A 12,280-nucleotide genomic window follows, 5' to 3' on the forward strand; every position below is an offset into this window, starting at 1 on the left:
AAGAATTTGGTGCTCCAGATATCGCAGCTTGAACTTCTCTTTACAAATTTCTGAAGACCATTTTGAGTTGGACATGTGTTTAGGAGATCTACAGTGCTCTGTCGATGCCCCAAGATGCCCCAAGATGTGTTTTGGGCAATATTGGGCTTGATTTGTAATTGGGCTGCGGTTTAGGTGTATTGGGGTTTTTGGGTCTGGACTATTTATTTTCTGTTTTTGGTTGCATTTGGGCTAGTTGGGTCCCGGGTAAAATGGCCCCGGGTAAAAAAAAAGCATTTAAGGTTTTTTTTATCTCTGTTTTCAAAAAAAAATAAAAAATAAAAAAAGAAGGCCAAGCCTTCGAGGAAACCGAAAGGGGAGGGCTGAAAAGCCCATTTCACGCAACTCCGGCCACTGGCCGTGGAGGTAGCGTGGTGGAGGCCTGAGTCCAAGGCCGAAAGCCTTGAGGGAGAGAGAGAGGAAGAGAGGTTTCGGTTTTTTGAAAAAAAAAAGCAGAAAATGAAGCTAGAAAAAAAGTTTTGGTTTAAATAATCATTTCAAAACGGCGCCGTTTAACCCCCTGAGACCCGCGCGCGACCCGACCTGCTCCAGGGGGGTCCGCGCGTTTTCACGGAATGGGTTATTTACAACCCTGGTCCCTCCGCGTTTATGGCTCTCATAATTTACTCCCTTTTCGTTTGTTTCATTTTTTTAATTTATCCCCATAATTTTATTTTTGCTTCAATTTGGTCCATTTCAACGCTGCGTTTTGGTGCTGTGGTTTATTTGCAGTTTTGGTCCCCCTCTCTCAGCGCGCATCACAATTTAGTCCCTTTTATCTTTTTTTATTTCGATTTCGCCCCGTATATCTTGCTTTTACTTCGATTTAACCCCTTTTTAGCATTTTTATTATTTTCTTCATTATTTTTAATATATTATCATCTTTGATTATTATTGTTGTTATTATTAGTTATTATTATTATTTCCTCATCTATATATTTTTTAAATCTTGTTATATATACATAGCGTATGTTTTATAATATATATATACATATGTAAATCTTTTTTATTTTTTTATTTTTACAAATATATATACATACTAATATATTTTATATAGTTTATATGTATATATATATACATGCGCATGCTTACATGTACTTTCACATTCAATAATTTTACAATACATATCTATTTTCATATTTTTATAAATTTATGTATATACATACGTATATATATTTCCCTTAAATGTACATACACGTGTTCGTATTTTATAATTTTCATTTATTTTTCTTTATTGTTTTTTTATGTTCATTTATGTGTTTATTTATATGTCCATTTTTATGTTTTAGTTTATTTATTTATTTATTTGCCGTGGTATATGCATGATCGATTTATTTTATTATTCGTTTTTTTTGTTCATTTTTTATTCACATTATCATGTTTATTATTCTATTATGCACATAAATACCAAATTTCAAAAAACAAAAATTTTTCAAATAAGGCAATGTTTTGCTTTTAGAAATTCGAGAAAATATGCCCTAAGGTGCTGGGTGTCGATTTTTCTCATTCAACCAAATGGCTTAATATCCTTTTAAAAAATTTTAAAATAAGGCAATGTTTTGCGTTTGAAAATTCGAGAAAACATGCCCTAAGGTGCTGGGTGTCGATTTTTCTCATTCAACCAAATGGCTAAATACCCTTTTTAAAAATTTCGAAGTAAGATAATATTTTGCATTTGGAAATTTAAGGAAACGTACCCTAAGGTGCTGGGTTTCGATTTCTCGTTTAACCAAATAGCCAAATATCCTCTCGAATTTCAATTCATGTCATCCGAGTTTTTTTAGGGATCGTATTTTAAATCTTTTTAAAGTTTTCAGTTTTTCGACACTAAGACATTAAGTAATCAACTAGGTACCAATTTTGGGCGTATCGAGGGTGCTAATCCTTCCTCGTGCGTAACCGACTCCCGAACCCGTTTTTCTGAATTTCGTGGACCAAAATCGTTGTTTTAATAAAATTAAATCGTTTATTAAACAACCACTTTTCAAGGTGATTCGATCACACCTCATCAAAAAAAGATTGGTGGCGACTCCCGTTTTTGTTTTTCAAAACCCAAGTCGACCCCGTTTTTCATCCAAAAAATGGTGTCAACAATGATTTTTAAATATTTTTATTTTAAAAAATCAAATTACTAACTGTAATTTTATTTTATGTAATCACATAATATTAGACTTTATTATTCCCATAATGTAGGTATGCAAAAATATTTTATATTAAAAATATATTCATAATAATATTTCAACAAATAGTTAAGTGGTCGACTGATATTAGAGGTGCTCATGGGCCGAGCTGGGCTCATAAAAAAATTTCGGCCCGGCCTGAAATATGGGCCTGAAATTTTTCCCAAGCTTGGCTCGAGAAAAAAATCATAAGCTTGGGCCTGGCCCATTTTTTTAATAAATACCAAAAATTTATTTTAAAAATTAAAAAAAAAGTATTTTAAAAATATTTTAAAATTAAAAAAATTTAAAAAATAAATATATTTATTATATCGGGCCGGGCCGGGTGGGGCCCAGGCCAAAAAAGTGGTGCCCGAGGCCCGACCCGTTTTCTAAACGGGCATCGTTTTTTTGCCCAAGCCCATATTCCGGGCCTATATTTTTACCCAAACCCTCTCATATTTCGGGCGGGCCGTCGGGCCAGGCCGCCCGCCCCATGAGCACCTCTAACTGATATGGGCATTATTGTTAATGTAAGATGACATGAGTTAAAGTACGTTGAAGTGCATTACCTTCTTATTTATGGGTTGGGGAGTGACTATGAGTAGTTTTAAATATTGAAATAAGAATGTTAATGGAAGGATGATGGGAACACAAAAGCATGGAGATACACGTCCCACAATATAAAACTCAGTTTTCTGCTGCTTTCCCATGAACAAACACTGCTTTCTAAAATTAGGTTTTTCGGAATTTTTTAGAATTAACCTAAAATTTTGATTAATTATGAAAATTACTCAACTTAAAAATCATGTATGTGAATAATCCATTTCCTATAATTTTTGCCGGTGCCGCCAGACACATCGATGGCACTAACCCCTTCTTCAGCCAATGATTGCATTAAAAAAAACAATTTTTCTATAAATCGTTTAGCCTATGACTATTGTCTGATTCTAAAACAAAAGGCAAGATCCAATAATAAATTTATTAGCGGAGGAGCATTTATTATGCTCAAAACAGTAGTGGCATTGAATCAAACACATGAAAAAAAAGAAGCATAATAGTTTTTTTTACCATCAAACCTTACAAAAAAAGTCATTTTAGTTATTCATTTAATTTTTTTGCCGCTTTTAACCCTTAAACTTGCATTATTTGTCAAATCACTCCAAAATGAATAGAAAAGTTAACGTTTATTAACTTCGCTGACGTGGTATACATCCATGTGTATGCCACAGTAACAATTAATTAGTTTTAAAATTTTAAAAATATTTTTATATTTTATAATAATTTTAATTTTAAAAATATATATTTTTTATTTTCTTTTTGAAAATTTTAAATTTTAAAAATTAATTAATTGTTGAGGTAACATGCACATGGCAATCCACGCGAAAGCCATGTCTACAAAGCTAACAAATGTTAAATTTTTCATCTATTTTGAGGTGATTTGACAAACAATACAAATTCAATGGCTAAAAGAAATGAAAGATTAAATGGAGAGCTAAAATAACTTTTTTTTTGGTAAAGTTAGAGAACTAAATAAGTCATTAAGCCAAAAAAAGAAAAGAAAGGCAAACTACATCAAGGTCACTGAACTATTAGTAAGATTATATTTTGATAATTCAATTTCAAAAGGTTACAAAATAGTTATTAAGCCATTTGAAAGTTTTCATTTAAGTCAATAGGTTGTTAAGTTTTTTGTTTAAAAAAAATTCAAATCGACAAGCTCCAAGGGACGATTCGATGATCGGTATGGTAAAATGATATCCATCTATAAGTAGAAGAACATATCTCATATCCAAGCTGATCTAACAGTTAGCGTCGAAGATTGGAGGAGAAGAAAGCTGTTCGGATTTTACTTCGTAAATTCATTATGTTTAAAGTCATTTATTGAAAAAATTAAACCATAGAAGAAGAGGGAAGGAGAGCTTTTGATTATTGCCAATGGTACGAGTGAAGGCCATATGAGGCAATTTTAACAACTTATTAACTTAAACGAAAAATTTCAAAAAAAATGAATAATTATTTTATAGTTTTTTAAAATTTAACGATGAAAATCATAAATTTATTAATAATTTAATGATATTGGGATAATTTTCTAAAAATATACAAACAGAATATAGGAGTCACCGTTGCTTTTACAAGGTCAAAATATATAGTATTTTGATTTTAAAAAAATTAAATCAAATCAATTTAAATCTAACGGTTGTAAATAAATCGGTTTTTCTTTTAAAAAAAAGAAAATTAGATCATTTTTCATTTAATATTTTTAACATGTTTTCATTTATTTTAAATATAAAATATTTATTTATTTTTACTATAGATAATCATAATTTCTAAAGTAATAAATAAAAAATTTAACTCAATTCAATGCACTTAAATATTGGAATTTAATAAAATTAAAGTAAAATCAAACACAACATTTCAACTCAGATAGATTTTAGTATGCTTACCAAGGGCCCCATATCTAGCAAAGTCGCGAAGGGGGAAAACCAGGTGCACCTTAAGTCGCGAAGCAAGGGGCCTGCTAGGGCCAGTTCTTTCTAAAATAAAAAAAAATTTATTTAAATTTATTTATAATTTATAAAATTTTAAATTAATAATGATAAAAATACATTTTTACTTATAAAAAATGATACAAATTCAATTTAATTTTTAAAAAAATATAAACTATTAAAATGATAAAATTATATTTTTATCATAAAAATATATAATTTAATTTTAACTCCCCCTAAAAATTTTTCCAACTTCCCCGGTCCATAGAAAAAAACCTTCAATTCTCGTCTCTACCCCTCACGTCGGCAACATTTTTCCCAAACTTTTCTTGTTATTAGTTCTTCACTGCTGAGTATCTACGTCCCAAAGTGAAAATGGATTGATTCTCTAGACAACAGAAAATGAATTCTACTATGTTTGAGAATGAGAATGCGATTAAAGAAAGAACAAAGACAGCAAATTCTGTACCACATTATGTTGATACTTCTTGTTATTAAATACCTGACTAAATAAAATCTGAGTAAAGTTTCAATTTGGTCCTTTTAGGTTTTGATTCTTACGAAGTAAAGCTCATTAAATCGAATTAGGATTCTTAATTCAACCAACATATTTGCATTTGTCTTCTTTCATTTACATATTCCCACCTAAACAGCCACAGTCACATATAGATGTGACCGTGTAGTAAAAGGAGGGGCTTATTACTTTGGTACGGTACAACTTCTTTTATGCACGCTGACTGGTAGGTAGTATATTTTACATGTCTTTCGTCCGTCATTCAATAAGTTTATTTTGTTAATTATATATGTTATATTTGGTGTCAGCCGGCCAGCCTTATCCAATAAAAGTCGGTACATTTTTATTAGATTTTCATATTATCGGCTGCCGCCGCCCGCCGTTGTTTGCTTGATTGGAAATTTTAGTCTGATTATGTACCAGAATACATTGCGTCTCACCTCATTTGCCGAGGGGTGGGGCCCTGATATGCATTCCATTTTCATTTACACTACCATCATATAATATAAAGTAGTGTTTGCTTTCCTTGCAAAAAAAATCAGTAGTAATGTTTTAATTATTTCATATTTTTTAAACAAAAGTCTTTTAACACTAATTTTTTTTAAATAAGAGGATAAACGCTAACACATTAAAAAATTATATTTTTTTCACTGATAATAATACCCAAACTAACTAAGTTAAGATTCAATCGGCTCAATAGTAGAGTTTTTATATCGTATGTTTTTCTTGTTACACTATACATAGACGAGTTATCATTTCAATTCTGCTATGAAGTGTATGAAATAATTCTTCATTTTTCATTATAAAATAGGCCATTAAAAAGAGTGATTATAACCATTTGTCTTAGTTTCTATATCCACTTGATTTTCATGATCATAGAAGATTGGTTGACCTATATATATATCAAAATCAAATTGCACCCAAGCAGCTATAAATTTGTTTGCTTCCTTATGAAAATAACATGAAGTTTACAAAGCAATATTATTGATTATTGTATTTTAGAGTGTACCTATAGCGTTATAGGATAAAATAAAGATTAAAGTTGGTAAAAGAGGAAAATATTTACAGTTCTTTATGTTTTCTTGTGGTAATATTTGTCAAGGAGCATCTCTGAATACTCTCCAAAAGTAAGACTGTCATTTGATGGTATCAGCTGAAACAACAAAACTTCAGCATTAACTAGACCCCTTACACATTAATAATAATACTAGCATTTTTCTATTTTGGTTCTAAAGAAAGGTTTAGACTTTAGGGATGCAATCAAAACAAACACAAGCTGTAAAAATTTTGAGCTCAATTGATAAATATCAAACTGTTAAAGCTTGCTCGATTAGGTTTTTACTTAATAAACAATGAGCTCAATTCCTATACTCAAACCTCAATTATTTATGCTTTATTTTGAGCTCAAATTTAGATTCTTAAATGCTGATTAAAGCTACAAAAAACAAAAATCTCAATTAGGCTCAGAACATTCTCAAGTCAAAATATCATGGTACTTGAATTGAATTTGGCTCACTCAATAACTCGGGCTATTCAAGATCAACTAGACGATGACCAATTGGATTCAATTTATTTATTTATTTTTAAGTTGAATCCAAATAGCTTGCGAGCATAGGTGTCTCATTTACACCTCTGTTTTAGATGGCTGATAAAAGTTCAATGTTCTAGTTAAGATCATAGTTATATGTCATGCAAATAATTCTCAAAGTTAAAGCTGACTTTTAGAACTAAGTTTCTTCTAAATCCAATAACCAGTGCAGTTGAATTTCACTTTCAAAAATAGTAGAATTATAGAGAACATACCTCTTTATGAATATAAACGTCCTCAGAAAATTTGAGTTTTTCATCCCTACAATTAAAAAGAAAATTGAGCTTTTCATCCTTACAATTTAAGGAAAAAATTCATTAAATGGAACTGATTTCCCTAGCCAAATGCTAATAACTCATTTCTACACAGCAGAGAATGGCATATGAAAACATAACCAACTGCTAAGCTGAAAATACAGAAACACACCATCGTAGCTCATTGTTCTACTATTAAAACTAATCCCAAATATGTCAAGTCAATAAACATGGTATTACACCATCGATGATTAACATACCAATCAGGTTGCATAAATAATGCAAATGTTGATCGATCAACACCAGAAGCCTCCTTTCCTTTTGGAGCCTAAGAGAATCCATGAATAAATTATAGAGGAAGGACAGGATAATTGTATAATGGAAACCGAACATTGATCTTTTCCGAGAGAGAGGAGAAAATACCCGAACACCATGAGGTGTTGCGCAAAGATATCCTTGAGAAAGAATTTCAGTGGTTTCACCAATTTGGTATGCTATTTCATTTTCTCCAAAAGTAGCCTAGCGCATAAAAACCAAAGTTAACAGAATAAATATATCTTCTGATAAAATCATGGCAATAGTAGGTCAACGTTTTGGCTGTTACTTGAAAGAATTGGTTAAAACTACACTATTGCTTCTGCAAGCCTTTTCTGGTTTCTCCAGTTACAAGCCCAACACAGACTAGGGAATATTTAAGATTTCACAAAATATAGAACAGTAAAAATGTACAGCACCGATTTCTAGCTTACTTAACATTTTTCAAAGCCATTCTGTATTCCATCCATAACCAAACTTTGTTTATTTGATAGAGAAATTATTAAAAATAAAAAGTCTTTCTTGACAGTAATATAAATTTGTGGTGCTCTCCAATATCAGTAATTTATATTATCAGTAATGATCAATTTTATGCTACTCCACATTACCAATAATATATATTACCATTTGCAAGCATTTGTTTATTTAATATCCCCATTATTTGAAGTATCTGCCAATATTTTTTCTCAAAGATCATCATACTTGAGGAGATTAACACATCAGGTAACATGAAGCCTTTTTTTAGTTATGAAAGGCTACAAGCACTAGACAAGGAATTATGATGTAAACAAGTCAATTTGAATGATCATGTAATGCAATTATTGATAAGTAAAAGTTCTGTGACCAAGAATGTATACTTTGACAATTTCACCACTCCGTGTTCTTATATAAAGGCCAGCAGCACTATCAGGACAAGATATTTCTACATCGTTCCTCTTAAACATGGCGCATGTCAGACCTACAAATTAAATTGAAGCAGAAATCAAGGATAAACATAAAACTCACAATTATCATATCAATCTTTTTGCAAGACTACAAAAAGAAGTGGGCAAAAAATAATGTCGAACCTCAAAAGAGTTAACATCTAGTTCAAAATCCACATAAGTTTCTTAATGCCTGAAATAGGCTTACCCTCATTTTCAATATATGAAATGGATCAGTTCATTGCACCTATATAGCGGATTAGTCTTGACATCCCTTGAAAGCAAATATAATTTACTTCCTAAATTATTAGCAAGAATGATAGACAGACCAAGATAGACGATGGTATGTTAATGGTGTTAAACAGGCATAAAGGGATTAGCAAGGTCTTCACTAATAAAACCTTCTTATTGATATAAGGCAACATGTTATGAATGAGGTAGCTGATAAGCTCAAGGGAGAAAAATAATAAGATTTAGACAAAAGACTTATCACCTGTCAAGGAGCCGTGGTCAGTATGCCATCCACACCAAGATGACATGGAGTCACCATTTTCTTCATGATTACTGCAAGTAACATCATATTTTACTTGATACATTCTAGAAGCTAGAGAAAGTAGGTTAACTGTTCAACTATGGAAAAAAAAGATACGTATCCAAAAGCAACTGGGGAAAAAAACCTCAGTTGTGCAGGAAAATAATAAAGCAAACGTCCCTTATGACAACGAGAGCGAAGAAGTATTTGCTCAAGACCTTCATCCTTTCGCATTTTCATCCCCCTAGATACTGACCGTATTATGATAAGTGAGAAAGATGGTAAACAAAAAGACTTTGTTCTTTGTTTAAGATAAATTTAACAGGTTATATAATCAAGAACTACATATAAAGGACTAGGCTCAATCAAGCTCATACATCATGGTATAGGGCCAGATCTATGTATATGAAATTCAAAATATTAAAATGTGGCCACCCTTTGGATTTTCAAAGGTATAATCTCAACTATTAAAAGACTATGGTGCTTGGGTGGTGAAGCTGGTATGTATAACTTAGGTCTAGAAAAACAACTATCTAGTTTCATATTATCTGCATTTAAAAAGTGGAATTGAAGGGGAATTTACCATATTGATCGCAGTGATATGCCACCATCAACCCAACATCAAAGATCAGCTTTCCCAGAGCTTTGAAAGCTACAGAGCAGAGGCAAATCAACATTCAAAGAAACCTATGTCAGAGAAATATAAGATGACAATTTCCTCACAGCAATTCATCAACTTACTAAAGGATCATGACATTTTTAAATTCCATTATTTTTCTAAGCAGAAAAGTGGACATACCCACTTCAAGTTCTGGGAAAGCAGCCAGAGGCCAAATATTTGCTCCACAATACGATGGATATCTACAAGGCAGAGCAAGGGTGATCATTGAGAAATTGAACATAAGCACAATCACCTATGGCATACCCGCATAATGCAAATGTTTTGTAATATAAGAGCCTGCAGACATTATAATAAGGGAACTGGTCTCTGAGATAAATGAAGAGAATACTACATAAGGACAATGCAAATATGGTACTCATTAATGTTCCTTTTATGTATGGTACCTATTGATGCAAATATATCACAAATGGAAGAGTCTAAGTATTAAGTAATATAAGAACCTACACATTAAGTAAAAGAAAAAGGAACTGTTCTCTGAGCCAATCTAAGACGATGCTACACAGGAAAATTGCAAATATGGTACTCATCTATGCTGCATTCTTCCACATTTACCTCTGAATCAAGCATGTGTCATTGGTAGGCACATCAATTAGGGGATTTGCATAGAACGAACCTTTCAGAAGATCTGCATGGCATTAAAGAGAAAAATGTTCAACTCATTGAAAGGAAAAAAAATAGACAACCCAACAAGAAAAAGAAACACAATTTGAGCATAAGATATATATATATCTCAAAATCAATTATATTGGAAATAGACATTTTCAAGGAAATTCACACCATTTCAAGTACAGAAAAAAAAAGCACACGGATCTAAAATCCTGCAACAAGTACAGTCCGTTTAAGTCTCTTAATTTTGTTTCAGATCTGAAATCAAACTAATTGAAAGGGCCTTTCTCCTCTAAATGTAATTTAGAGTTGAACATATCTGTAGCAAAATTTTACTCGATCCTTCCTCAATCCAGTAAAACAATATCTCTCAAACAAGAACCTTTTCTCTGCCTGTAATTTAGGAGCATGATTTCACTATTATGGGAAGCAGAGTGAAAATAGTCTCCCCTGCCATAAATGTTGGGATTTGAAGAAGAAAAAGAAAACACACTTTCCCACAAACAAACAGGACATTTATACAAGGTTGACGTTTATAAGCAGTTAATATGTTTTAGCGTTGAGTTAAACTAGTATGCCAGTGAGGTCTACTTTATATCAGCTATTTGGTTCTTTTTGTTCTAGTATTACATACAAATGCAAGGAAAAACAATAAAACGTTGTAAAACTCAAAGTGTGCAACTATTTACCAGGTTTCCCAGATTCAAGCTGCTCTTTCCCATGACTCCATCCAAAATTGTACCTACAGGTAAAAGACAGTTATGAACAACATAGCACAAAGCCAAGAGTATCCAACATTATGCCTTGAAACTCTATTTAAGAACAATAGTCATATGCATTGTTAAGAAATAAATTTCACAGAGGAACAATACTGTTAAGAGTGATAAATGTAATTAGATTATTAAGATTGCGTTACAATTTTGATATAATAAAAAAGAGATAACCATACAATTTCCTTGCTTGACTCCTTCCTAAATTGGTGAGAATCTTCTATATAAGCAGGCACTCTTATATATACTAACACAACAATTCATAATATCAACAAATTAACCCTTTGGAAATTTTCCTATGGATGTAGACCACCACAGTCAAACAACGTAGTCCTTTGTGTTATTATTATGTTACCTTCACTCTTAATTTTTTCTTCTAACATGATATCATAGCTTCTTTCCTTTTAAGAATTACGATAAAAACATAATAGGAAAAAGAAAAACAAAATATTACCTACTCTGAGGATCCTCAAGTTCCTTCTTCACATCTTCAGGCAGGGCAGCTAATCTGTTAAGAAGGAATTTTATAAAATATTTTTCAATTTTCTTCGATAATTTATCATGAGAAAATTTTGTTTTGAAACTCATACCATACCTAGATGAAAGGCATAGAAGATTTCGACGCAGTGAAGGAAACTCTGGAACCTGTAACAAACTAACAATGATTACGCAGTGAAGGAATAACAGCAAAGGAAAATCGACTCATAAACAAACTAATTTCTAAAAGAAAAAAGAAAAGAAAGAAAAACATACATCAGTAATTGATAGAATTCCAAGTCCATTCGGTCCAAACCCTTCTTCAATTTTCAACGACAGATCAGCATCCTTGTCCTGTTTCAATACATTACCATAAACGAGACGGAAAATAACAATACTACTAATAATACTAAAATCTGAAGCATGCAGATACGTATAGGCAAAATCCAAGAAATTTTAAAATAACACGTCATTAACTCGGTTTGGTTGCCAAGAAACTGCAGGAAAATTCAAGGAAACTAAGAATTTTAGAGCACATGATCACGGTCAATTCTGTCAGAGATCCAACACAAACGAGTCAACTCGGAGAAGGCATATGTGATTAGGAACTGACCTTGAGTTCGTAATAAGGTATAGTAACTGTACGGAGAGTTGGCAAAGGAGTTTCGGAAGAGCAAGACATGCTTTGAGACGTAATCCGGCAGGAAAGATTCCGATTGGGTGGTGGCGGAGAGGGAGGAGAAGCGGCGGAAACGTTGAGTAATTGAGTGCGAAATAGGGGGGAGTTGTAATCAGTAAGCGATTTATATAGAAGGGAAGGCATTTGAAATGGAAGGCAAAGCAAACGAAAATTGGCAACAGGACGGAAGAGAATAATAATCTTAAAATAAAGACTTCGAGTGCCGTTTTGATTTGATACCTGATACTTGACA

At 32.1% G+C, this 12,280-nt stretch overlaps 1 protein-coding gene across 2 annotated transcripts; it reads right to left on the reverse strand.

Moving 5' to 3' along the window:
- Positions 1 to 6,130: 6,130 nt before the first annotated feature.
- Positions 6,131 to 12,280, reverse strand: LOC107901214 (uncharacterized). Of its 2 annotated transcripts, XM_016827122.2 has the most exons (15): positions 11,962 to 12,279; positions 11,625 to 11,702; positions 11,467 to 11,516; positions 11,326 to 11,379; positions 10,791 to 10,843; positions 10,048 to 10,120; positions 9,613 to 9,674; positions 9,397 to 9,465; positions 8,959 to 9,064; positions 8,775 to 8,845; positions 8,216 to 8,316; positions 7,467 to 7,562; positions 7,304 to 7,371; positions 7,005 to 7,050; positions 6,131 to 6,354 (listed from the first exon to the last, which is right to left on the reverse strand). In XM_016827122.2, the coding sequence occupies exons 1-15, from the start codon at positions 12,169 to 12,171 to the stop codon at positions 6,274 to 6,276; spliced, it is 1,218 nt and encodes a 405-aa protein (XP_016682611.2). In that variant the 5' UTR covers positions 12,172 to 12,279; the 3' UTR covers positions 6,131 to 6,273. The 2 variants fall into 2 exon arrangements, with proteins under 2 accessions (XP_016682611.2, XP_016682612.2); XM_016827123.2 differs by lacking the exons at positions 8,775 to 8,845; positions 8,959 to 9,064 and having other exon boundaries at positions 11,962 to 12,280.

The sequence above is a fragment of the Gossypium hirsutum genome, chromosome D06 (genome assembly GCF_007990345.1).
Source record: "Gossypium hirsutum isolate 1008001.06 chromosome D06, Gossypium_hirsutum_v2.1, whole genome shotgun sequence".
Taxonomy (NCBI): domain Eukaryota; kingdom Viridiplantae; phylum Streptophyta; class Magnoliopsida; order Malvales; family Malvaceae; genus Gossypium; species Gossypium hirsutum.